Source organism: Dendrobates tinctorius, unplaced genomic scaffold (genome assembly GCF_039654945.1).
Source record: "Dendrobates tinctorius isolate UK_male_01 unplaced genomic scaffold, ASM3965494v1 ptg000008l, whole genome shotgun sequence".
Taxonomy (NCBI): domain Eukaryota; kingdom Metazoa; phylum Chordata; class Amphibia; order Anura; family Dendrobatidae; genus Dendrobates; species Dendrobates tinctorius.
This window is the reverse complement of record NW_027361676.1, coordinates 70,170,745-70,198,494: the sequence shown is the minus strand read 5'-3', so window position 1 is coordinate 70,198,494 and position 27,750 is coordinate 70,170,745. Positions and strand designations below refer to the sequence as shown.

Sequence of the window (27,750 nt, the reverse complement as noted above, 5' to 3'; positions counted from 1 at the left end):
GAAGAGTCCTCGGTGGCTTATGCGTCCTTTGATCATGCGTTGATGCTGCTGCGTCAGGCAGGACTCGGGACCCTGATGGCCAATTCTGATATTGAGTCGGCTTTTTGTCTTCTTCCAGTTAACCCGAATTGTCATCATCTTCTCGGATGTTTTGTGGATGGTGACTATTTTTATGACACCAGTTTACCCATGGGTTGTTCCATTTCATGTAAGTATTTTGAATTACTTATTAGTTTCCTTGAATGGGTAGTCAAATTTGAGACAGGCTCCAATTGGGTGACTCACTATTTGGATGATTTTTTGTTTGTTGGTTCGGCAGATTCAGACCTTTGTGCGCAGGTACAGATTAGGTTTCGCAGCATGATGAGGGTTTTCGGGGTCTCGCTTTCAGAAGAAAAGACGGTTGGTCCGTTGACCTGTCTATCTTTTCTTGGAATTGAGATTGATTCTGTAAATATGTTGTTCCATTTGCCTTCTGAAAAGATTGCTAAGCTCTTGGAAAAGATGGTTTCCTTTCCATAAAAAAGTTACCCTGGTGCAGATGCAATCTCTCTTGGGTTTATTGGCTTTTGTGTGTCGTGTAATGCCTATGGGCAGAATTTTTTCCCACCAATTAGCGATGGCCACGCGTGGTGTCAAGCTTCCTCACCACAGAATTAGGCTTGGTCTTCCGTTACTTGAAGACCTTCGGGTGTGGAGGAGTTTCTTGTTGAATTATAATGGTGGCACTTGTTTTCAAAGTGAGGAGAAGTCGGGTCAGGATATTTCCCTCTTTGCAGATGCTGCTGGGTCAGTGGGTATTGGTGTGATTTTACGTGACCAGTGGTGCGCTGAGCCTTGGCCAGAAAATTGGGTTGCAAATGGATGGACAAAAAATCTTACACTGCTTGAGTTATTCCTTTTTGTAGTGGCAGTTGTCATTTGGGGTGAACAGTTGAGTAATTCACGCAATTGTTTTAGTCGGACAAAGTGTGGTTCATGCGTTATATCATTTGTCCTCTTTTTTGATCCCAGTCATTAAGATGATTCGGTTTTTAGTGTTGAAATGCTTGCATTTGAATATTTGGTTCCGTTCTCTTCATATACCGGGTTTACAAAATGCGTTGGCTGAATCTCTTTCATGTTTTGATTTTCAGAAGTTCTAGGATCTTGCTCCAGCTGGCAGTCAATGGGGAACTCCGTGCCCTGGATACCTATGGGAAGTGCCGGAAACCTTCTAATGCTGCTGGTCCGGGCGTCAGTGACTCCGTCAACTTGGAATGCCTATGGTAAGGTGTGGCAGGACTGGTGGGTTTTTGTGGGTAACCTTCCTGTACATACTTCTAGTGGGGAAAGGTTGGTGGCAACGGAGATTTATTTGCAACACTTGCACGCCTGTGGTTGCTCGGCAGCGGTTGCCAGGAATAGGTTATCAGGGTTGTCTTTTCATTTTAAATTGAGAGGATGGGAGAATGTTATGAAAAGTTTAATTTTTTGCCAGGCCCTAAAGGGTTGGAAAAGTGCTCGAGATCAGAGCTTTGTTAGACGGCCAATTTCTTTTTCGCTTTTGTCTCGTATTATTGCTAGCACAAATTCAGTGTGCAGCTCTCATTTTGAATCTGTATTGTTTTCGGCGGCTTTCAGGATCGCCTTTTCTGGGGCACTGCGGGTTAGTGAGCTGGTAGCTCCTTCAGCACGCATGCCTGGAGACTTACAACATAATGACGTTTCATTTTGCAATGGTGGGATCTGTGTTCGGATTCGGCGTTCAAAAAAAGTCGCCTTGGGTAATGGCTTATGGTTTCCTTTGTTTTCCATTACTGGTCCAGTTTGCACCATTAAATTGGTCTAGCAGTGTGGCGCCCCTGAGGCTTCAGTCGCCACAGAGGTACTGCACCTTCTCCTAAGGTGTGGTACCCCACCATCCAGGTAGGGTGGGAGCTCCCTTTCCACATTCCAACACCTGCACCCCACACACAGGATAGTTCATCAGGGACCCATCCATGCTTTATGCTGGAAAGGTCACAGAGTGCCTTTTGTGGTCCCTGGCTTCGTAACACGAGAGGTGCTGGGGAGGCAGGTGGAGTTAGATATAAAAGAGAGGGAAGGTGTAGGATTACAGGTCAGTCCGCAGAAGAAGGCAGGCGGAGTAGGAGAGGACAGACACTCGGTGAGTAGTGGTGATCCCTGGAATAAGGGATGGAGGAAGGAGTGCTGCAGCTGCCCCAGTGAACTGTGCCAGCTGGCATGGGAAGGAAGAGAAGGAGAAAGAGACGTAGACTGGAGACTACAGATTCCATAATAGAGATTGAACAGATCGGAACGAAGGAGAATAGAAGGACGGTGGGAAGCAGGTTGAGAAATAGAGAGAACCCTTCCAGTCCAGAGCGCAAAGGCCGGGGCCCGGTCCCCGAGGTTGATTGGATCTTTATGTCCAGCAACTGACACCGGAGGAGTAGTGAGCCACTAACGCCTTACTCCCATCATAGACTTGGGACACAACAGCACAAACATCACCGCCGTTGATATTGGGCGCCCAGGGCCACGGACCGGGTCACCGCTGCTGTGACACATTCATCCCCCTGACACCGGCCCGGTTCTGAGTACCCCGCTGCCCTGGGTGTGAGGGGCGACCCAGCAGTATTTGGCAATAAGGCCGGATAGTCGCTCGTTTCTCGTTTTTTCGCGCACATGGATGGATCGTTGTTGACCAGATTTCAGTTTTTGGCTCTATTAAGGCAAATTTAATGTTTTCGGTACTCATTCCTTCAGGATTGGTGCAGCTACCGAGGCTGCTCGAGTGGGTTTTATGGATGATGAGATCATGAGGATTGGTAGGTGGCGTTCAACATGTTTCTCTCGCTATATCAGACCTGAATTGTTTGTCATAATAGCTTGATATGCATTTATATTTCAGTTTTTCTCATTTTAGGTTGTCCCAGGCCGAATGTTTGGATCCTTTGTCACTCTTATGTGTTTTGGGCTGAGCAGAGAGATGAATTGCGTCCCGGCGGAAGATCACTCAGTTTCCGCAATGTGGTTGTAAATTGGAGAGGCATCCGTGGGTTGACATGGTCTCAGGTGTTGATTGAGGTGGTTCAAATATCAAGGATGGCGACCCAGGCTGTTATCTTGGTTCTTCATGTAGGGGGAAATGATTTGGGTTCGTTACAGCTGACTGAGCTCCTCACGTTAATGCGGGCAGATCTTGATAAGTTCCCGGGTTTTTTCTCACATTGTTTGATTGGAGATTATCCCCAGGGTTGTGTGGCGTGGTGCGCGTGATTGGGCAGGTATTGAGCGAGCATGAAGAGCGGTCAACCATCGTATTTCTCGGTTCGTGCATTTTAAGGGTGGGATTATTGTGAGACATAAACAGGTGGAAGGTAATAACGCCAGGATGTTGCGCCCGGACGGGGTACATTTGACAGACATTGGATTAGACATATTTTTGTCTGGTTTGCAAGATGGGATTGAGGAGGCATTGTTTGCTTTGCGTGGGGGGATCGTAGCTCTGAGGTGTCATAGCTACTCCTTGGCAGAAGAGCAAGACGGGTAACATGTGCCCGGAGTCCGGCGGCATATCCCAACAACTTCCGGTGGTTAATTGAGAGAGAGCTGCGACCTTACCCCTCCAACAAAAGGGTTTTATATAGAAGATGAGAGTTGTTTTTACCTCTCCAATAAATTTGTGCTATTTAAAAAAAAAAATACAGGTGTGATTCTTTTGTGTCAGAAGGAGAAGGGGAAAGGGTTGTATGGTCTGGACACGTCAGAGAAGTGTGATTTCATCTCTCCACATACAATGATTTTATTGTTCCAGGGTCCAGAGGTGGCTGCTTTACGCCATTGCATCTGATGCTTGGCATCATGCGTGGTGATAAGGCTACCATGTAGTTGCGCGGCAATGGAAACTCATGAAATGAAAGTCCCGGCATTCCGGTTTTATGTAAGTTTCTGGAATTCTCCTCAGTCTATTGTACAAATTCCCGAAACAATGCTGTATGATATACAAACTTGTCAGCAGTCACCTGTATCACAAAGGGTTACGCATTGTAGAATCAGACTTGTGTGAGAGCTTCTGCTGAGCCAAAGTCAGGCCCATCCCTTTTTGCAGAGCAGCTTGTAGCTCTCTTCTCTGATTCAGTGACCAGCAGCACTGACATTGGAGAACATCCAGCTACAACCATGGCCCCATACAGATCCCTCTCTGTCCTGCTGCTCACCCTCAGTCTGGCCACCCCATCCACAGTGAGCAACAAACTTTTGCTGTTTTTGATCGACGGCTTCAGATATGATTATATTAATGAGAAAGAACTTGAAGCCCTTCCTGGCTTCAAAAAGTTTGTCCAGAGTGGAGTCAAAGTGGATTATATGACCCCTGACTTCCCGAGCCTCTCCTATCCCAACTACTACACTCTCATGACAGGTGAGTGCTGCGCCTTGTAGTATTTGTGTTGACTACTGATTTTATTAATACTAGTTTCAATATAATAAATATGGAAATTAAGCGTGTGTGCACACGTTGCGGATTCTGCTGCCGAGTTTTCTGTGCAGATTTGTCTAAATCTGCAGGTCAAAAGACCTGCGGATTAGCCTGCGATTTTCCCCTGCGGTTTGACACCTATCATGGAGCAGGTGCCAAACCGCTGCTGAATCCGCACAAAGAAGTGACATGCTGCGGATTTGAAACCGCAGCAAATCTGCGTGGAAAACTCCGCACCGTGTGCACTGCGGTTTTCATTTTACATAGATTAAAAGGGTACTGTACAGCGCAGCAGAAACTGCTGCGGATCCGCAGGGCCAATTCCACTGCTGATCCGCAGCAGAATCCTCAACGTGTGCACACACCCTAAGGCTCTGTTTCTTCTTGGTTTCTTTCAGGCTTTCTGCAGACTGAAAAAAGTTCAGTCTGCCGCTCTATTCTTGTTATCAATAGCAGAACGTACATGGAGACTATTAAAGCTATGGGTTTTAATGGGTATGCCATGGCAAAACAGAGTCTTTAAAAACATGATTAATCATTCCATTCTCCTATTTCCAAACTGCAGCTTAGTAAAAATTAAGAAAATGCAGAATTTACTTCTTGCAACACATTCATGTTTTTTTGCGACCGTTGTTATATTTTTAAAAAGAAATGATGATTTTGTTTCACTTCTGAGAAAATGTAAAAAACTTGCTTAAATAGACCTCAACCAATGCTTTTTTTTTACATTGGTTGATAAAGTTCTTGTAAACTAGAGAGATGCTGTTTAAAGCAGCTAGAAATTCCTGATTGATATCCAGGTGTGAAAGTATTTTTTGTATATTTGTCGTAACATATCTTCTGTGTGCTAAACTAAACATGGAAAATCATTTGGTAAGAATATATTATCACATGACAGATTTGTGTCAGAACTCACATTCATCTGATTGGGGCTGACACAAATACTGCCCATAACATAGACATGGGCAAATTCTGTTTTAAGACTACCAGGGAAATACTGCTACTTCTGAATATACCCATAGCGATAAGTGTGCACACAGCATCTTTTTCAGGCCGATTCAACATGGAATCCACTTGAAAAAGTGTTTAAGAAGCAACCCATAAAATGAAAATGTTCCATTTTAGGGCACTTTTAACTGCTTTGGGGTTTGGAAACCATGGAGTGGAAATGCTCATTCTTTGGGAAATTGACCACTGGTGTTTTTCTGAAATGGCTTTGCCTGGAAAAACTCAATAGCTGCAATGTGCACATATCCTAAGGCTGTGTGCACACGTTGCAGATTCTGCTGCGTTTCCGCAGCGTTTTTGGCCCTGCGGAAACGCAGCAGTTCCGCTGACATGGTACAGTACAATGAAAGCCTATGGGTTTTCAAAAATGCTGTGCTCACGCTGCGGTTTTTTCCGTTCGGTTTACAAACCGTAGCATGTCAATTGTTTGGGCGGTTTCCGCAGCGGTTTCACACCTTTAACATAGTAGAGGTGTGAAACCGCAGGGCAAAACCGCAGGAAAACCGCAGGTCACTTTACCTGCGTTTCCGTGCGGAAAAACCCGCAGCGGAATCCGCAACGTGTGCACATAGCCTAAGGCTGTGTTCACACACAGTGTTTTTTTTTTCGCGTTTTCCCCGCGGATTTACCAAAAAATCCACTCATAAAGCGCTTAAAAGAAGCTTCCCATTCATTTTAATGCATTTTGCACTTTTTGTGCATATTGATGCGTTTTTTTCCACGAAAAAAACGCTTTGCGGTAAAAAACTCAGCATGCTCATTAATTTCGCGGAAAATTCAGCATTTCTAGCTATTTTCTATGTGTCAGGGGACGCGCGGAAAAAATGCGCAAAAATCGCGGCAAAAACGCGCGTTTTCTGGGAAGGAGTCCGGTTTTTATGCAGAAATTTTCGGCATACATGTACACATAGCCTAAGGGTATTTTAGCAGGGGGTTTTTTAGGATTTTTTTCAGCAGAAACTCTCCAAATTGTCCTCAAAAACCTGACTTCATGCTTTATTTCCTCTCCAATAAATAGACGCAGTGTGCACATACCCTCATACCCTAAGGACTCATTCAGATGGCAGTTTTCTTGTACAGGTTCTGTGTTTTTCACGGATTATGTAACACTGAGACTACGGCCCCACTATCCATTTTTGGTCAGTAATTTTCCTCAGTATTTGTAAGCCAAAACCAGGAATGTGTCAAACGTGCAGAAGTGGTGACTTGTTTCTATTATACTTTTCCTCTGATTGTTCCTCAGCTGGTTTTGGCTTACAAATACTGAGGTAAAATACTGACCAAACACTGATAGTGGTGGCCGTTCCTCATGCTGGCGTCCCAGCATGGTTCCCTTTCTCCCTCCATGCAGGACCAACGACATACTCACCTGCCTGGCTGCGCGGCGTGGTCCCCTGCCAGCTCTCTTCTCCCTGTGCCAGTAGCGCTCACTCCCTTGCTCTTTCTTGAAGGACAGCGCGCACATAGTAAAATATCCACAGCCTCACCCATCAAATGAGTCTGATCCACAAAAATGGATCAAGTCAGGACATGCAGGAATAGTTTCATTAAATTAAATGGGTCCATGCGCTGCTTTTAAAATGGACAGCACATGGATGAGAAGTATTATCGCGTACTATGTCCTTAAGGGGCCCTAACTTAGGACTTTTCAGGTAGAGATTTTTTTTTCTGCTGGCCTTTTATTCTGAAGCATTCTTTCAGTGTCTTTTGGGTGTGCTTTTACTTGTACAGTATTTTCCCTATTTTTTTTTTTCCCATTAAACAATGAAGATGTCAGCATTTTTTTTTTTTAAGTAAAAACACTAAGGGTGTGTGCACACGCTGCGCATCCGCAGCGGATTTGGTCCTGCGGATCCAGAACAGCACCATTATAATCAATGGAAAATGAAATCCGCAGTGCACACGGTGCTGGATTTGCTGCGGTTTCAAATCCGCAGCATGTCAATTCTTTGTGTGGATTCCGCTGCGGTTTGGCACCTGCTCCATGGCAGGTGTCAAACCGCAGGGGAAACCCGCAGGCTAAACAGCTGAAAAACTGCAGATAAACCTGCCGATTTAGGCAAATCCACACAGAAAATTCCACACCAGAATCCGCAGCATGTGCACACACCCTAACAGTATGTTCAAACAGACACTCAAATGAATTTTCTTTGACTTCTATTGTAAAGTATTGAATGCCGTCCTAGCGGAAAACGCCAAAAGGATATGTCACTTTTTTTAAAATGCTTGGTGTCTTTGAAAGTCTGAAGTGTTTAAAAGACACTCTAAAACCTTAATATCAAATGGCTTTCCCTTTCCATTTATCAAGACCATTCTTCTGTTTTGTTAGCACTTTTTTTTTTTAACTTCATTTTTTTTTTTATTTGAGCAGACCTGCTCAAAAAAAGCAGAAATTGATGCAGCATGAACACACTTTGACGACCATTGACTTAGCTGATGTTGGGCATTACAGAACTGCTTATTTCACACAACGTTATTAGAGTTTATCTGTTTATTTCCTCAGCATATCTGTACTATACAAGCAGCTGGTATTTCCACTGCTTGGAATCTGCAGACTTGCACAGAACTTTCTAGGTATGACAACAGTGATAAGCTATTCCCACTAATGTAATAGAGAAGACACAGTTAAATGACAACACATTTATGGCTGGCCAGCTTCTCTGGATCTAGATTGAATTCCTGGAATGCATTGTATGCATGAGCCCAATCAGCCATCTCTGTGCTGACCACAGGTACGGACTGGGACTGAACTTCAGCCCTGGCATTTGAAATCACACAGGCCCATGTCCCTGTCCCCAAACACCAGATGGGATATATTATTATTACCCTGGATGGAGGAAAGCAAGATTTACTACAAGACCAATATTTCTAATTATACCTGTGGCCTGCTGGGGTAAGTGACGGCTTCAGCAACATTGTGCTTCCTCATAGCTCATAACAGTATGGGTGTCTTGAGAACACCGATTCTGTTAACAACATCGCAGACAAGGCGGCCCATGGCCAGACAGGCCCTTCTGGCATTTGCCAAAATTGCTAGATGGCCAGTATGGCCCTGGCTGGCCCCTTACAACCAACTTTATACTCTTTGCATTTTACCAAAGAAGGCTCTTTTGTATGAGTGTTAAAAACAAATCTGCCATCAAATTACTGTACAAAAATGAAGGCCTGCTGAACCCCACCGTGGCCTTATGAACTGCCCATTATTGAGATAACCCATAGCAACGCATGAAGGATATCGCTGAACAACAAACTTGATCCATGAATGTTTCTTCTGGCAGTATATGCAGAGCGATACGTGACTAGTGAGTGAGTGTGGGTGCCTGAAAGATAAACATCCCAACAAATCAACCCAGGCACCTATGGACAACATCCAGACTACGTATCCATTTGAGATGGTCTCAATAGACTTTTTACATTTCGAGACTTGCAAGGGAGGTTACAAATACATCCTGGTGATGATGGACCATTTTACGCGATTTGCTCAAGCATATACCACCACTAATAAATCTGGTCGACCAGTGGCAGAGAAGATCTTCAATGATTTTGCTTTGAAGTTTGGGTTCCCAACGAGGCTACACCATGACCAAGGAAGAGAATTTGAGAACCAGCTCTTTGCCAAATTAGGGAAGTACTGTAGAATTCAGAGATCCCATACAAGACCCTATCACCCAGAGGGTAATGGACAAGTGGAACGTTTTAACCGGACATTGTCAGTGCTGTTCACTTTAACAGCTGATGAGAAGAAAGATTGGAAGAGTTCTATGTTAAAAGTGGTACATGCATATAACTGTACCAAGAGCGAGGCAATGGGTTATTCTCCTTTCTTCCTATTGTATGGACCATCGTCAAGACTGCCAATCGACATCATGTTCGACACTCCAGTGTCAGAGACATACAGAACATATCCGGAGTACGTTCGGAAATGGAAGGAATGAATGACAGAGGCATACAACATAGCCTCCAAAGTGGCTACCCAAGGGCAGAGCAAGAGTAAGGAGTACTATGATCGAACATGTTTTGGAGCAGAATTCACACCGAGAATTCAGGTGCTAGTCAAGAACGTACATGAAAAAGGTGGTCCAGGAAAACTTTGTTCATACTGGAAAAACAAGGTCTATGTGGTCGTAAGGAGGAAAGCAGATGACAGTCCAGTGTATGAAATCCGATTGGAAACGGAGGACAAGAAAACCAGAATAGTTCATCAGAATTTACTGCTATCCTGTGATTATCTCCCACCACAACAAGTCTCCCCAGAAGTAGACCAACATAGATCGAGATCGACTACGGGACTACCCCGACTGAAGCTCCAGAGGTGGACAGTGACCTTGAGAGTTCTGATGAAGAAGAGCACATTGTTGTATCTCGTGGACTGGCAATGAGAGGGATGTACTAAGTCCAGAGGCTCCAGAGTTTGTACCAAGGAGTACAGAAGAAGTCCAATTCAGTTCTAATGATCGAACACCGATCACTGCAGAGACCGATCATCATTCAGAAGGAGCGGTATTACCTGACTGTGCAGAACCAGATGATTCAGGAGAAGTACAGGAACTTAGAGTCAGTTCCAAGAGCATCTGAGGAAGTACGAGATATGAGTGCAGCAGAAGAAATTCCTGCAACAGAAGAACCTGTGGTATCTGAGGAACAACCCATCAGAAGGATTTCAACTTGAGAAGTGAGGAGGCCCGTGATGCTGACATGAGACACTTGGTGAACCTAGTCAAGTCCCAATGACTGTCAATTAAAAACAGGTATCCCTGCCTACAGACCAAGTAAGCCCACTTGAGTGGTATTCACCACCGAGAGGAAGTATGGAAGATGTTGCCTGATGGAAAGACTTGTTTTCACGCTCTCATTTTCCTTTAATGGCTTTGTAGAAACAAAGAACTGTTAAGGTCTATAGTAGTATGAGAGAGAGCTGATTGAAGATGTACGAAAAGCTCCAACTGAAGAGATGCTGTTTGTTTTAATTGTTTCTTACAGGAGTACGACAAGTAAAAGGTCATAAGAATAGGTTGTTATTAATGTTTATGAATGTTATGCCAATATGTATATGAAGTGACATGACTTCCACCACTGTCTTAGAATTGGTCAGATCGATCAATTGTGGCAAATGTCGAGGACGACATTCAAAAAGGAGGGAAGAGTGTGACATGCAGAAATAGTGCTAACTGCTGTTGCTTCAAAAGCATCCAGCAACTAGTGGGATTAACACAGTCAAAGGAGACAGGGAGTGGTTAGCAGAGCCTCATGGGGATTGTGGGAGACTTGTTTACATTCTGGCAGCAGCCGAAAGGGATGAGTGGTGTATGATCTGTCTCTAAAATATGTTCAGGCAAGTGAACCAAAGGGACACAGAATTCCATTACAGAGTGGAGCTGGGCTAATCCCTATACTGCTACTGGTGAAAGTCTATCAGGAACAGGAAGATAAGTACGATAAATTGTGTTACAGGGATAATCTCCCTCAGCAAACCCTCCTCCATCTCACTGTCCTAGAAGGAATGCTGTGTACTGCTGTGCCTTTGTAGGGTCTTGATCTGTGCTAACAAAAGAAACTTAGTCAATGTGCCTTAAGAAGCAGCTGTACTGTTATAAAGCCTGTGCTTAAGAGACTTGAATTGTACTGAATGTGCTGTGACATTAAACTACACTGTTCATGAGGACTCTATTAGTTGTATCTGTGTGAGCAAGAGGATCCATTTTGTGCCTTAGGAAGCTGCAGTACATGGTTGCCCTAAGTAGCGGTTCCCCCAGAGTTCCAAAGAATTCATGAGACCTGTTCCACCCATATCTGAAAATAGCGGCGTACACGTAACAAACACCATCTCAAGCATGAAGCATGAGTATTTCTGCATAATATTGTTAGGGTGCCTTGCTGCCAGTAAGGTCTAGTCCACGTTAGAAAATATATGGCATTATGAGAAATGAAAAGTACCTATGTGCAGGTATTGAAACAAAATCTCAAGACATCAGTTATGATGTTCCAAATAGACAATGATTACAAGCATAATTTAGAAAGTTATGGAAAAATTGCTTAAGTACAACAAAATGAATGTAACTGTGTGGACATCACAAGGTCCTGACCTCAATCCCGTAGAAAATTTATAGTGCAAAATGAAAGTGTCCATGAGGAAGAAGCTTCCCAAAACTATTTACCCAAGTTAGACAATTTAAAGGCAATACTACCAAATACTAACCATGTGTAAGTAAACTTTTGACCCTCTTGGGATGTGATGAAACAAAAGCTGAGATAAATCATTTAATTTTGTTATTATTTTGACATTCTTGAAGCAGTAGCAATCCCAACGGACCTAATAAAGGGATTGTGTACTAGCAGTAAAGGTTAGAAAATGTGAAATACTAAGGTTTAAGGAATATGACTGATGTATGGAAACTTATGACTTCAACTGTATTTAGAGCGCCACATAAATACTGAAAAAACAAGGAGAAAAAGTACATTCTTCACTGTCTAACTGCAATACAAGTTTTGTTTCTGCAGGACGACACTGTGAAGTTCATCACATGACTGGAAATTATATGTGGGATCAGGAGACAAACAAGTCATTTGATATTGGAGCTAACAAAGATAGTCTTTTACCAATGTGGTGGGATGGATCAGAGCCACTCTGGGTCACAATGGAAAAAGCTGAAAGGAAAGTTTTTATGTACTATTGGCCAGGTAACTGTTTTTTTTTTATTAATCTTATTGGTATTTAGCTTTACAATGAGTTGTATTATATGGCACAATATGCAATATATAAGATTATATACTTATGGAGAGCTAGATCTAATGGTGATTATTATTGTTGGATGGCAGGTTTCATACATTTGCATTCAAAATTGTTCAACACAATTTCCAAACTTTGTCATCCAATCAAATAAGAAATAAAGAAAATAGCTCAAACAGAGTAAATAGCTAAACACAATTAATATAAGTAGCTTCTCTTCTCCCTGAAAAGGAAGTTTCCTGCCTCAGTTACCTATCTTTTGTACAGCTCTTTGTCTATGCACAATACGCATCCTCTTCAGTAACCTGGGCATAAAGAGGACTCCTTGCGTGTTACTTAAGCTGCTTCACATCTCTTTCTGCACTTCCGTTTTACATACAGGCAGCTTTGAGTGCTAGCTCCTGTTTTGTTATGGCAAATGGGAGAGGGGAGAAAAACAGGGGGGAGATATGAGTGACTTCAAGTATTTTTAACATTTTCCATGACAACAAGCATCCACAAAATTACCCTTTCCGCCATAGAAGAAACACTTTCACTTTATGCTGAACCAACAGAACGTGCCACACCAACGAACTACATGGGTCCCTTGGTAGACCTTGACTCTGGGCCCCCCGCAGATTGGAGTGTCTCTTTATGTCTCCGAAGACGACTGTCCACACGGATGGCCAGAAACATGGCCGCCTCAAGGGATACCGTTGTCTTATGCAGGGCAAAGGCATCCTTTACCTTTACAGATGACCCTTGATAGAACTGACTACAGTGTGCGCTGTAATTCCACTTAGTATCGGTGGACCACCTCCGAAATTCTGAGCAATACGCCGCCGGCCGGTCTCCCTGCCGAAGCTGATGTAGTGAAGACTACATCGCATATGTAACCCAGTGCCTGAAAAAAATCCTCAACCGAAGCAACAGAGAATTGGCTGGAAGAGAAAACGGCCAGGCTTAAGGGTCACCCTGAAGAAGCGAAATTACAATGCCCATCCGTTTCGCCTCAGTTCCATAGAAGGGAGGACATAACTTAATGTATAACTTACAGACCTCTCTGAACACGACAAACTTGTCTTGCCTCCACAGAGAACCTGTCTGGCAAAGCGATTTTGGGCTCCACCAGGGGCTGGTGGTAATGGTCCCCAGACCAGTCGAGCTTCAGTGTTGTGTAGATCTGCCACTTCCAGGCTGCAATTGCCCAGCCAGAGTAGTAATAGGATCCATGATGGATCAAAATATAGGTTAAGCCAGGGTTGATGTCACATCTATGTTTTTGGAAATTTCCCAGGGCAGGGGCTCCTTCCCTGTCCCTAATGCTAGGGGCACCCTAGCTATCCCTACTCCCCAGATTACTTCTGATGGTGATCTCCCGAATCAGCCCTATATCTGTCCCCCTCTGCCACCCAAAGAAGTGGGGAAGAGATAAATGAAAATACCAAACATACAAATACGCACTCTCAGACAACAGAGAGGAACACTGAGAAGAAAAAGTAGCAACACCAAATAGAAGAGGAAGAGGCTATGCACGCAACTGAAATAATAATTTATTTCTATGGTGCTAACATATTCCACAGCACTTTAAATTTTAGACAGGACTTGTACAGACAATAGACATTAAGCATAACAATAAACACATAGATCAACAGATACCAAGAGGAATGAGGGCCCTGCTCGCAAGTATACAATCTATGATGAAATAGGGGAGACGAGACACGAAACGTGGATGGTAACAATTGCTTTTGTTGTTAGGATCAGCCATAATGTAGGAAATCAGATGTTCATGTAATGCTGCATGAACCGGTTATCAGCCAGAATACGTAAAAGTACAGACACAAAGGGCTATTAAATGCATAAGGCATATGAGAACATGATAAAAGGAACCTGGTTATGGTAAAAATTTGAATGGGCATCACAGGGATAGTTAGATTAATGTGTTGAGGCGGTAGGCCAGTCTGAAGAATTGCTTTTTTAGTGCACGCTTAAAACTGTGGGTATTAGGGATTAATCAAATTAACCTGGGTAGTGCATTCCAAAAAATTGGCGCAGCACGTGAAAGTCTTGGAGACAGGAGTGGGAGGTTCTGATTATTGATGATGTTAACCTCAGGTCATTAGCAGAGCGGAGTGCACGGGTAGTGTGGTAGACTGAGACGAAGGAGATGTAGGGTGGTGCTGAGCCGTGGAGTGCTTTGTGGGTGAGGGTAATAAGTTTATACTGAATTCTGGAGTGGTTGGGTAACCAGTGTAATGACTGGCATCGGTATAACAGTTGGTGAGGAATATGATCCTGGCTGCAGCATTCAAGACAGATTGGAAAGGGGAGAGTTTGGCAAGGGGGAGACAGATTTGTAGAGAGGTAAAATAGTCCAGACAAGAATGAATAATAGTAAGAGTTTTTGCAGATTTGAAAGTAAGGTTTTTGAGGTGCAGATGACAAGAGCAAGCCAGTGATCGGATGTGGGGGGTGAATTAAAGCTCTGAATCAAGACAGCAGGCATGTTGCTGTGGAGTAATGGTAGAACCACACATGGAAATAGCAATATCGGGCATAGGTAGGTTAGTAGAGGGAGGAAACACAAGGAGTTCAGTTTTTGACAGGTTCAGTTTCAGATAGAGGGAGGACATGATGTTGGAGATAGTGGGAAGACAATCATTGGTGTTTTATAAAAAGGCAGGCGTGATGTCAGGAGAGGAGGTGTATGATTGGGTGTCATCAGCATAGAGATGGTACTGGAAACAAAATCTACTGATTGTTTGTCCAATAGGGGCAGTATACATATAGAAGAGGAGGGGGCCTAGGACTGATCCTTGAGGAACCCCAAAAGTAAGGGGAAGATGAGAGGAGGAGGAGCCAGCAAAAGATACAGTGAAGAAGCGGTCAGAGAGGTAGGAGGAGAACCAGGAGAGAACGGTGTCCTTGAGGCCGATAGAGCGGAGCATAGTGAGGAGGAGCTGGTGATCCACAGTGTCGAATGCTGCAGAGAGATCTAGGAGAATTAGCATGGAATAGTGACCATTAGATTTAGCTGTTAGTAGATCATTAGAGACTTTGAGGGCAGTTTCAGTAGAGTGTAAAGAGCGGAAACTGGATTGAAGAGGTTCGAGAAGAGAGTTATCTGAGAGATGGCAGATAAGACGGGAGTGGACCAGGCGTTCGAGGAGTTTAGAGATGAAGGGAAGATTAGAGACAGGTTTATAGTTAGCAGCACAGTTTTGGTCGAGGGATGGCTTTTTAAGTAATGGATGAATGATGGCATGCTTAAATGAGGAGGGAAAGATACCGTAAGAGAGAGAGGTTGAATATTTTTGTTAGGCGAGTGGTGACAGCAGGGGAAAAGGGACTGGAGAAGATGTGAGGAGCCTGATCACTTCTTCTTTTGTCACTGGTTCAAAATCAGAGCGTGAGCTAGATGCAGTGGGTGTTATGCGCTTGCGGAACATACCAAATAATATAAGATGGTATAGAGGAGTGTTTGCAGCCCGGGGTCCACTGTGCAGAGATGTTAACTGCTGCCTAGTAATGGCGGAGCACTAACTAGACACCGGCGGGATAACTGCTGACCCGGTGTGTGTGTGTATAGGAGCGAACTCCGTTACCTCACTGAGCCGCTGGGACGAGTGTGAGAGCCTGATTATCCTCACAGGACTCGGCAGGAGAGCGCTAGTGCTAAGACACAGTACTCTGCCCAAAGGACACAGGGTTAGAGCCCCTCTAGTCCAACTAGCGCTCAGCACCGCATCAGTGATGTATGAACAGACACTAATAGAATGCTGTGCCCTGTTAGAAGTCACAGGGAGCAGCTGCACTTAGCGTACCGCACTATGTGTACAGAGCAGCTCTGGCGGGCGCCACTAACCAGCCTAAGTTCAGGACTGGAAAGCTCTTAGTATGCGCACAGCGCCGCTCTAACAGATGCTGCAATACCTGCAGTAGCGTAGCGCCTAAGGTAGAGTGACGCACTCTGGCGCTAGCATGTGAGAGGTGCTGGAAGCACTGCGGCGCTCATGCCGCAACGAGAAGCTGACTCCCAGGTCCGAGCCTCTGGACCATGACCCTTCCAGTCCACCAAATAAAACTTTTTTCCACATACCACCCTGCATCCCACGATGGCATTAACCTCAAACTCGTCCGAGGACAGGTCTGATGTCTCAGCAGATTACTCGGAGAACTGGGACATTTGGACAGGCTTAAGGAGGGACACGTGGAAGGTGTCAGTGATAGCCAAGTGTGGTGGAAGGGCCAGACGGTAGACCACAGGGTTGATCTGTTCAACGACCTTGAAGGGGCCAATGTAGCGAGGTGCGAACTTAGTGGACTCAACTCACAGCCTGATGTTACGGGCGGAGAGCCACACTAAGTCGCCAGGAAAGCAAAGGTCGGAGCAGGGCGCCGGTGTGCATCAGCGGAAACCCTCATTCTCTCCTTGGAGGCCCGGATAGCATTCTGAGTGCGACCCCAAATGTCACGTGCCTCCACCGCCCAGTCTGCCACCCTATTTAGGAGGAATGGGGTCTGACCGGTGGAGTCAGCCACAGCGTTGTTCATAGCGAATTCCGCCCACGGCAGCAAAGATGCCCAGCCATCCTGCATGGCCGAGACAAAATGTCATAGATATGTGACCAAGGTCTTGTTGGCTTTCTCTACCAATCCGTTTGTCTCAGGATGATAGGCCGAGGAGAGATTTAGCTCAATGCTGAGCAGGCTACAGAGCTCTCTCCAGAACCGAGACGCAACCTGGGGACCATGGTCGCTGACAATCTTGTCCGGCATGTCGTGCATGTGGAAAACGTTCTTAATAAATAACGCTGCCAGGCCCCGTGCAGAAGGTAACCGAGAGAGAGGTACCAGGTGCACCATCTTGGAGAAATGTTCGGTAACAACCCAAATGACCGTGCTGCCACTGGACTTGGGCAGCCCCACCACAAAGTCCATACTGACCATCTCCCAGGGCCTGTCCACTACCGGCAGGGGGTGAAGTAGCCCAGCAGGCCACAGCCGAGAGGACCTATTCTGAGTACAAGAGACGCACGCCCGAATATAGTCCCTGACGTCACGGGCCATATGCGGCCATCAGTACGTCCTCACCGGAAGCTCAGAGTTCTGTTTTGTCCCGAAATGTTCACCCACCCTGGACGAATGAGCCCAAGAGGGACCTCCGGTCACAGACGAGCAGGGACAAACGTCTTGCCCGGAGGTACTGACTCAAGTGCGACCGGAGCCACGGTCCTCAGGCTTTCAGACGGGATGATCAACCGAGGCTCTTCCTCCTCCTCCGATGACACCACGGAGCTGGAGAGCGCATCGGCCCGGACGTTCTTCTCACCGGACAGGAAATGGAGGGTGAAATAGAGCCGGGAGAAGAACAATTACCATCTGGCCCGGCGAGAATTTAGCCGCTGGGTCGTCTGCAAATACACAAAGTTCTTGTGGGCAGTGAACACCTGGAAAGGGTGGCGAGCCCCCTCCAGGAGGTGTCTCCACTCCGAGAAGTCCAACTTCATCGCTAGCAACTCCCTGTCCCTGATGGAATAATTCCTCTCCGCCGGTGTGAAGGTCTTGGAGAAAAAGAAGCATGGGTGCTTCCGACCTTGCGACTCCTTCTGGAACAGGACCGCTCCAGCACTGACGGAAGAGGCATCCACCTCCAGAAAGAAGGGTTTATCTACATCGGGGCAATGTAGAATGGGAGCGCTAGCGAAATGGGCCTTAATGAAGGAGACAGGTTCTGACCACAACTTGGGATTTGCACCCTTCTTGGTGAAGGCCACCAAGGGGGCTACCAAAGTCGAGAAGTGGGGGATAAATTGGCGATAGTAATTTATGAACCCCATAAAACGCTGCACCGCTTTAAGGGAGTGGGGTTCTTGCCAATCCATCACCACCTGTAGCTTGGCAGGATCCATGTCCAATCCCTGGGTGGAAATGATATAGCCCAGGAAAGGCAAGGACTCCTGCTCAAACACACACTTTTCTCCAACTTGGCATAGAGGGAGTTTGCCCGCAGGAGGTCGAAAACTTTGCAAACATCTCTCCGGTGGGAGTGAATATCTGGAGAGTAGATGAGGATATCCAGATAAACTACTACCGAGGTAGTAAGCATATCCCGGAAGATATCGTTCACAAAGTCTTGGAAGACAGCCGGGGCATTACAGAGCCCGAAGTGCATCACCAGGTATTCATAGTGCCCATCCCTGGTATTAAATGCCATCTTTCATTCGTCCCCCTCACGGATGCGAATCAGGTTGTAAGCCCCCCCGCAGATCAAGTTTGGTAAATACTCTTGCTCCCCATAGCCTATCAAACATTTCCGATATCGGTGGCAGAGGATATTTATTCTTAACGGTAATGGCGTTAAGACCCCTCAGGTGAACCGAAAGGAGGCCGTAGTCCCTGGAGTAACTCGCTGCTGACCAGCATGCATTGCTATAGCTGGACCAGAGGTGGCAGAAGCAACCAAACCCACAGTGCTGCTCTGAGCAGAGCGCCAAGATCGACCAGTCTGCTGAGCAGCCTCCTCTGCGGCCGGAGAGGAATGGGAGACTGACGAAGGTAAGGCTTGGGATTCCTGCTGTTCAGCGACAGGAACCCGATGCCTAACAGTGGGGGAGGGAGGACAGTGCATGGTATGAGGGGATTGGGAGAAAATTTAATGGTGGATATGGTCAATGTTTTCTTTGAAGTAATTGGCCAGATCGTCAGCTTGGAGATCTGCGGTGACTGCCCCCCGAGGAAGCCAATAGGCGAAACGTGCGTCGGGGCACGTTGCTGGAACCGGGATACTCGCCTACATGGGTAAGCACTAAAGGGCACTTTAATCTGCACTGTCACTTTATGTATTAAGGGATATTACCCTCATACATGGATTTACCTCAGGGTTATTTACGTGTGGTCAGCCACACTCATTACCCTTTTATGGGCCCCTTTGCTCTGTATTGGCCCCTTATCCCTGATTCATACCGGAGTCTAGCCGATGTATTACTTGAATATATCTGCAGGGTGAGGTTTTGATTATGAGCAATAGTACACTTAGGCTTGTGGCTTGCGGTATTATATACATTTTTCTCCCTTTTGTAGGTCTCTTCTGCGGTGCACATTACTGTAGCTAAGCTTTGAGTGGTTCCGGGGAATTCTGTTTGTCTCCTATAACCAACCATTGCATCTATTACTATGTTTATTGTGTTTTTATGCGATGTTGAATAAAAATTATTTTTAACACTATATATCTTTGTGCTATGGCTAATGTAGGGCTGGATGCTCCTTACATGTGTGAATTTTGACTATGCTGGGAGTTGCCCATCCCCTTAGGGGAGTATGGAATTTTTCTATCACCTATTGTATCGGTTATATTAAACTCTTGGATTGAGTAGGAAATGAAAAGTGTCAGAGACATTTAGGGTTATTGCATAGTGAGGTGATGAGGGTGTTGAAATGGGTTTCTTTGGAGAGGTGAAGGGCAGTGTTGTATGATTTAAGCATAAACTTATATTGGATGAAATCTTCAGGTAGATTGGATTTTCAGCGCACCTGGAGCACCGCTGTAGGAAACGTGTTTGCATCATGTGCCAGGGTTGTCGCCATCTGTTTAGAGTTGTTTTATGTATAGGAGGTGCAGCTTCATCCAGGGCACTTTGCAGTGTTTCATTATATTGCTTCAGTGCAGAATCAGGACATGAGAGGGACCAATGATGACTGCAAATCCATCATAAATTTCAGGGTGTTAATGGCCTGTATATTTCTATAAGTATGGAAAGTGGGGGTGACCTGAGCGGGATGGCAGTTCTTGATAGAGAATGAAAGAAGGTTGTGGTCAGAGAGTGGGAGAGGGTAGTTTGTGAAATCATCCCCTGATGAAAGCCGTGAGAAGACCAGATCGATAAAACGTGAGTAGCAGATGGGGAGAGGGGAAAAGCAATGGGGATGTTGAAGTTTTCCAGAATAAGGATGGGGATATCACAGGAGAGAAAATGTGGAATCCAGGTGGCAAAGTGATCTAGGAACTGATGGGAGGGGCCCAGAAGACGATACACCACCGCCACTTGCATGGAGAAGGGGATGTAGAGTCTGACCGCATGGACCTCAAAAGACGGGAAGATAAGTGAGGGTACTTGAGGGATAACTTGAAAGGTAAATTTGGGTGATAGAAGCAGACCAACACCTCTACCTGCTCTGTTGTCCGATCTTGGTGTATGAGAGAAGTGTAGTCCACCCTATGAAAGAGCAGCGGCAGCGGTGATGTCTAACTGCTTGATCCAGGTTTTAGTAAGCCAGAAGGTTAAGAGAATCAGAAAGGAAGAAGTCATGGATGAAGGAGAGTTTATTACACACTGAGCGAGAATTCCAAAGGGCACAATTAAGAGACAGAAGGCATGCAGAGAATATTAATAAGATTAGAGGGGTTTCTGAGTGTACTAGTTGGGGGATTCGACTTGCTATAACATGAGGGGACGGGGATGGGAGAGAGATCTCATGAGTCTCGGAGAAGGAGGATTGAAAGAGTGAGCAGATGGTTAAGTGATTTGTGAGAACGTCTCTTTTGTTGGATGGTGGGACTGAACGGATCTGTGCAGTTGAGCAATGTGAAAAGTGTGAGTACCAAATACCAGGCAATAGTCACAGATCAACCCTCCAAACTCCTCTACCGAAAACAGACATCTCCACTCCACACCAGGCAGTATAAGACTAATACTGGCAATCCAGATTGCCAGAGACAAGTATATATAGGAGAGAGGAGTGGCCAATACTGCACAGCTGAGATTATCCAATCAGGAAAGTTTCTGAGACTCTAAGCGTTACAGTTTAACCCCTGCAACTGCCAACAGAAACCTGCACTGTTTAATATTCCTCAATAATTAAAAAATTAACATAACAAAAAAGGGCAACAGTATTTACCTGTTTCAGTTCACAGAAATTTTTTTTTTGCAATGTTAAGACTTAGACGAAGAGCATAATGGCACTGAATACTGGAAAAGTCAGGGGTAAGTGAGTATGTTAATACACTACATACGAACATATTTAGAGGAAAAAAGTTCATGGGAGGGTCTCTTTAATATAAAATATGTTTATACTAATAGTGAGGCCAAAACACTTTGTGCTATTAGTTCAGCCCTCCACAACAGTGATGGTCACTCATTTGATCCGTCGGTAAAATTAATTGCCCACGCCTGCCATATAAAATGCATGTGTATATATAATGATTTGTGTATTATTTTCATATCTCTATTAATGGTGAGAAGTTATATATTATTTAAAAGAATTATTTTTTTCATTTATTTGCAGGCTGTGAAGTTGAAATTCTTGGTGTTAGACCAAATTACTGCCGTGAATATTATAATTTTCCCTCAGATGCTAATTTCACAAGGGCGGTAAATGATGCTGTTCAAACTCTGAGGTACCATAAAACACATTTCATATTTTATTACAGTGTGGTAAATGAGCAGCACGTTGGCTCAGTGGTTAGCACTACAGCCTTGCAGCGCTGGAGTTCTGGGTTCAAATCCTACCAAGGACAACATCTGCAAGGAGTTTGTATGTTCTCCCTGTGTTTGCGTAGGTTTCCTCTGGGTTCTCCGGTTTCCTCCCACATTCCAAAGACATACTGCTAGGGAATGTAGATTGTGAGCCCCATCGGGGACAGCGATGATAATGTGTGCAAACTGTAAAGCGCTGTGGAATATGTTGGCGCTATATAAGCAAAAAGATTATTATTATACAGTGGGAAAAAATTTATTTAGTCAGCCACCAATTGTGCACGTTCTCCCACTTAAAAGATGAGAGAGGCCTGTGTGTAATTGACATCATAGGTAGATCACAACTATGAGAGTTAAGTGAGAAAACAAATCCAGAAAATCACCTTATTTTTCAAATTATGGTGGAAATATGTATTTGGGCACCTAAAAACATGCAAGATTTCTGGCACTCACAGACCTGTAACTTCTTTTTTAAGATGCTCCTCTGTCCTCCACTCATTACCTGTAGTAAAGGCACCTGTTTGAACTTGTTATCAGTATAAAAGACACCTGTCCACAACCTCAGTCACACTGCAAACTCCACTATGGTGAAGACCAATGAGCTGTCGAAGGACACCAGAAGCAAATCTGTAGCCCTGCACCAGGCTGGGAAGACTCTATATATATATATATATATATATATATATATATATATATATATATATATATATATATATATATATATATATATATATATATATATATATATATATATATATAAATTTTCAACTGTTGTGCTTTGATGGTAGTAAAAAAAAAATGAACGATTTGCTGGATAAAGAATAAATCTCCGATGCATGCCCAATAGGACATTCTATTCTAAAATTTATATTTGGTATATAATTTAGAGAAATTACATATAACAAAGGTATAAATGTGAAGAGATAGATAATGTACTGGTATATATTGCATGTATCTACTGAATATCATCTTGAAGGTGTAATTGTATTATTGATCAGCTAATTAAGCACAATAAATTTTGTTATACTTACAATGTAACTCTTTATTTTACAGGAATAGTAATGCTGAACTAGCTGCCGTATATTATGAACGCATTGATATAGAAGGTCATCACTATGGACCCTGGTCTGAGCAAAGGAAAAATGCCACTAGAGTAGTAGATCAAATGTTACAAATCTTGGACCAACAAATTACAGTAATTATTTTTCTTTATATTTCTATATTTATATCTTTATGGAAAAACTGAAAGAACTATGAGTATATATTGGTTTATTCATGAACTGACACTAAAGATGAGAACAGCTCTTTTTACTATGTGACATCTCCACATGACTGTTAGGCTATGTTCACATGTTGCTATTTGCTTTTTTCTGCAAGCAAAACCTGCTCTCTTGGCAATAAAGAAACAGCTTAGGCTACTTTCCCATTAGCGTTTTTTAGTGCTGCGCTTCGTGCGCAATAGAAACGCATGCAAAAAACCGCATCATGCGTTTTGCATGCGTTTGTGTTTTTTAGGCGCATGCGTTTTAACCAGTTTCTATCCATGTTAACTCTTAAATCGCATGCAATTTCAAACGCAGGCGTGCGCTTGTCCATGCACACGCCTGCGTTCCCATAGACTGTAATGTGTTATTTTGTCGTATTCGGTGTGCAACCGTCCACATGCGTTTTTTTTACGCCGTTGGACGGACCCAAAAAATGCAACAGGCTGCATCTGGTACGCCTAGGCGCACACTACAAAAAAAGGCATGCGCACGAAAAGGCATACGAATGCGTGCAAACGCTAGACCATGTGCCCACCATGTTAAACATAGGGGCACATGGACGCGCACCATGCACTGCGCTAAAAAACGCTAACGTGAAACCAGCCTTAAACAAAGCAAAATTTTGGCGCTTTTTTTGCATTTTTTTCGGTGCAGATCACGTCATTTGTCTGCAGTACATGTTTAATAAAGTTAGTTTTATTCACTAAAAACACATGGTTGCGTTGTTTGTCATGTTTTTGCTCTCTTTGCTTTCTATGGTGGAAAAATGCCGACCTAATTGACTTGCTGAAGATTTAAAAAAATAAAGAAAAAAAGTTTTCAATTCAGTCAAGAAAGAAATGCCAGCGCGTGCAAGAGATTTCTGATATCCCATAACTGTTGCTGGTAAGAAGCAGCCTTTAGTTTAGATATAAAAACACTGCAAAAAAAAGCAAAAACGCAACACGTGAACATAGTCTGAGGCATAAAATACCATAAAGATTCAGGACCCCAGTGCAAACCTTCCAATATGGCCCCAAACTATGATAAATCAGTGACAGAGCTGGGGTCCTCTCATAGACATGGGGGGCAATTGGGTGCAGACACAAGCATCAAGACCTGCGAGGCAATGCTCAGTCAACTATTGTAAATGCAGCAGCTGCACAAATAATCTCTGGTAGTTTGCTACAATGTGTGTTTTATCTTCCGTCTAGGCTGTTCATCTTGCTTTACCTATTTAACCTAAAAAGCAGAAAATCAGTTTCATCCACCCTGATAAATATTGCAAAATCGTGATTTTTTTTTAAATGTTTGTGACATTCTAAAAGAATCAAATGCAAACCATCTTTTGTCAAAGTTTTGTGTCTCGCTAGAAAATAACTTGTTTCGAACAAAAAAAATAGGGAAGTGTATATCATAGGAATGAAAAAGACTTTTTATTATGTTAAAACAAACATTAGAAACATCAGAATCAGAAACAGAGATACAAAAATGCAAAGAAATGGCTGCCAGCAGTACGATCACTGAAGACACGACTTCGGGATAAGAGTGCAAATAGCTAGGTGCAAACAATATGTATCCATATTGAATGTAGAGTAATTGAAAACTCAAATAATTTTAGGTAAATATGCACAACAATAAAATTATGAATAATTTCCATACCTCCCAAAGTACATGAACATCAATAATAGTACAGAAACAAGGCAATTTGAGATGAAGCTGTTTAAATTTCAAATGTGTATGTATGTATGTATGTATGTATGTATGTGTGTGTGTGTGTGTATATATATATATATATATATATATATATATATATATATACATACATACATACATACATACATACATACATACACACACACACACACACACACACACACACACACACACACACACTTGAAATTTAAACAGCTTCATCTCAAATTGCCTTGTTTCTGTACTATTATTGATGTTCATGTACTTTGGGAGGTATGGAAATTATTCATAATTTTATTGTTGTGCATATATTGTTGTGTACATATATATATTCTCTATGAAATGTCTGAAGTGCACAAAAATGGAGCTGTATGGGGGCTTTTTTTTTTGCGGGACAAGATGACGTTTTCAGCGGTACCATGTTTATTTATATCCCTCTGTTTGATCGCATGTTATTCCACTTTTTGACATTTTTTTCGGCGGTATGATTATAAAGAATTGTTTTTTGCATTGTTTTTTTTATGGTGTTCACTAAAGAGGTTAACTAGTGGGATAGTTTTATAGGTCGGGTCGTTACTGATGCGGTGATACCAAATATGTGTACTTTTAACTTTCATTGTTTAGATTTTTTTCATTCAAATATCTATTTAGTGATAAAATATATATTGATTTATTATTATTATAATAATATTTTTACAATTATTTTTTTTTTTTAATTTTCCTGATATTTTACTTTGTCCCACTATGGGACAATCATTTTTTGCAGGCTGATCGCTTCTATAGCAGCATCTACATGCGCTAGAATTTGTCATCGTTACTCCTGATCATGCGCTGCACATGACAGGAAGTTTCTTAGCTCTGGTGACCTGGATGTTACCATGGCAGCGATCGGGACCCCGCGTCACGCCGCAGGGTCTCTGATCCAAAGGCAGAGGGGCTGTCAGCCCTCTGCCTGCTCCTGGAATGCTGCGATTGTATTTGATTGCAGCATTTTGGGAGTTAAAGTGCTGGGAGTGGTCACCCCCCGTGTGCGCTGCCAATTTCACCCCCAGCATTTCGGGGGTTAAAGTCCCGGGAGCGGTCACCCCCTTGTGCGCCGCCGATAGCGTTGACGTACTATGGTCAGACAGGCCCAGTTCATATGTCGGATGGCAGAGAGGGGGTTAAATAAAAATAACCTATACATGTTTGGTATTTATGAACCCATATTTAGAGATGGATGGACACCTGGATGTTTGGGTCCGCCTGGTTCAGCCAAATAGTTGCAAAAAGTTCGGGTTCGCTACCAGAACAGTGCGTGGTGACCCCCCTATTCTTTATAACTAGCCTTGCTGAAGCTGACAGTTGAAGGTTGCAGCCTCTAGCTGTGAGTTTTGCCTGACTGGTTATCAAAAATACAAGGTAACCCATGCCATTTTGTTTAAATTATTATTTACAGCACAGGAGCTGGCTGATTACTCCCATCAGCCGCTCCTGCTCTCACTGTTATTAGCGGTAGCAGGTGTCAGCTTATGGGAGCAGTAGTCCCATCCGCTGACACCAGTGACCGGAGGTAAACTTTATACATCTGATCGCAGCTGTCTTATCAGCGGTGATGATTTTACCGCTGATTAGAAGTGGTGTTTGCTGCGCTTTCATGCACATGACTTCATGACAAACACCCGGTGTCTGGGCAGCTGAACCCGAACAGTAACACAGACTACCTGGTGAAGTCCATGTCTGGTGTCTGTGCCCGAACAGTAGGTGTTCGGTATGGACGCCGAACTTTATTGTTCGGGTTCACCCATGTCTACTCATAATGACCTGGAGAATCATAATAGGTCAGTTTTAGCATTTAGTGAACATGGTAAAAAATAAACAATTGAGGAATTGCACTTCTTTTGCAATTCCAGAGCAGAAAGGTGACATTAACCCCTTATGACTTCACTTGCCACCGCTACAGGGCAAGTGGGAAGAACCCGACAAAGCTCCAGAATAGGTGCATCTAATATATGCACCCTTTCTGGGCAGCTGCGGGCAGCTGTTTTTAGGCTGGGGGGGCCTATATTCATGGCCCCTTAACAGCCTGAGAATAGCAACCCGCACCAGTATAGTTTTGCAGGCTTGGTTAAAAAAATAAGGGGAACCCCACGTCGTTTCTTTTTTTCATTCATACTTCCCTGGTCAAGCTGTTGCCAGCAGAGCAGGGAAGAATAACAGCCAAGTTCAGCACTACATGCAGGGGAACAGTGGCTTACAGTAGTGCTACTTCCCCTGCGGCCGTCCGTGCTCACGGAGGATAGTGTACATGTACAGCACGTGTTGCGGGCCGTGTGTCCGTGTTTAAACGGACATGTCTCCGTGTTTTGCACTAGCCCCTGGGGGGAAACGCCAGAACCCCTGGCAGTGGTGCCTCTGTCCGCTGTTGGCAGAGGCCGGCCCCAAGAGGAGGAGAAAGAAACCTACTGCCAGCAGCAGATCTGTAAGCTGGCAGCGGAACAGCGGGAGAGGGAGCAAAGGAGGCTGAGGCTGGCAGTACTGGGCCCTGACCTCGACAAGAAACAAAAGGCCCGTGCCTGGCAATACGGTCCCAGGGACTCTGCAGGGTGGGGTCGGGTCCTAAATTTCAATTTGGAAAGGGGATTTGGATTCATCTCGGACCCCCAGAGAATCTCTGACCTCTTCGTGAGTCGCAGGGATGTAGAGTCCCACCTCCGGAGGGGACACCCCGCCCGTGATCTACACCGGGGGGATTATGTGACATTTATCCGCCATGAGGGGCTGCGCGGCTGGTATGCCCTGAATGTGCGCCGCATCCCGGTGGAGTTCATAGCAGCCTATGCAAAAGAGCAGGCTTACATTCTTCCAGCGGAGGCACTTCCCACCGTGGTGTATGTACCCACCAAGGCAAAGCAGGCCACATCCACTGAAGTGAAGCACCCTCCTGTCCACGTGGCTGCCCCTGCTGTGCAACAGGCAGTAGTTCCACCGGCTGTCAGACCCAAAACAAGGGCAGCTGTCATTCCACCGGTAGCTGCTGTGCTGCCCCCACTGGCAGCTGCAACTCCTCAGCAGGCTGCAACCTCACCAGCTCAGGCAGTCATCATTCCTGCACCACCAGGAGGCGCCCAACCACCACCGGAGGACTACCGTCGTTGGGTGATGCCACCCAGCAGT

The 27,750-nt window shown here is 44.4% G+C and overlaps 1 protein-coding gene across 1 annotated transcript in view; it reads left to right on the top strand.

Annotated features, from left to right (window-relative positions):
• The first annotated feature begins 4,039 nt into the window (after positions 1-4,039).
• The window catches only part of ENPP6 (ectonucleotide pyrophosphatase/phosphodiesterase 6), a 74,725-nt gene continuing 51,014 nt past the window's right edge, over positions 4,040-27,750 (top strand). Inside the window, exons 1-4 of the mRNA XM_073578270.1 lie at positions 4,040-4,408; positions 11,972-12,151; positions 21,465-21,576; positions 22,709-22,850. Of these exons, the coding sequence (XP_073434371.1) occupies positions 4,168-4,408; positions 11,972-12,151; positions 21,465-21,576; positions 22,709-22,850 (675 nt within the window). The 5' untranslated portion in view covers positions 4,040-4,167. The remainder of the gene's footprint in view (positions 4,409-11,971; positions 12,152-21,464; positions 21,577-22,708; positions 22,851-27,750) is intronic.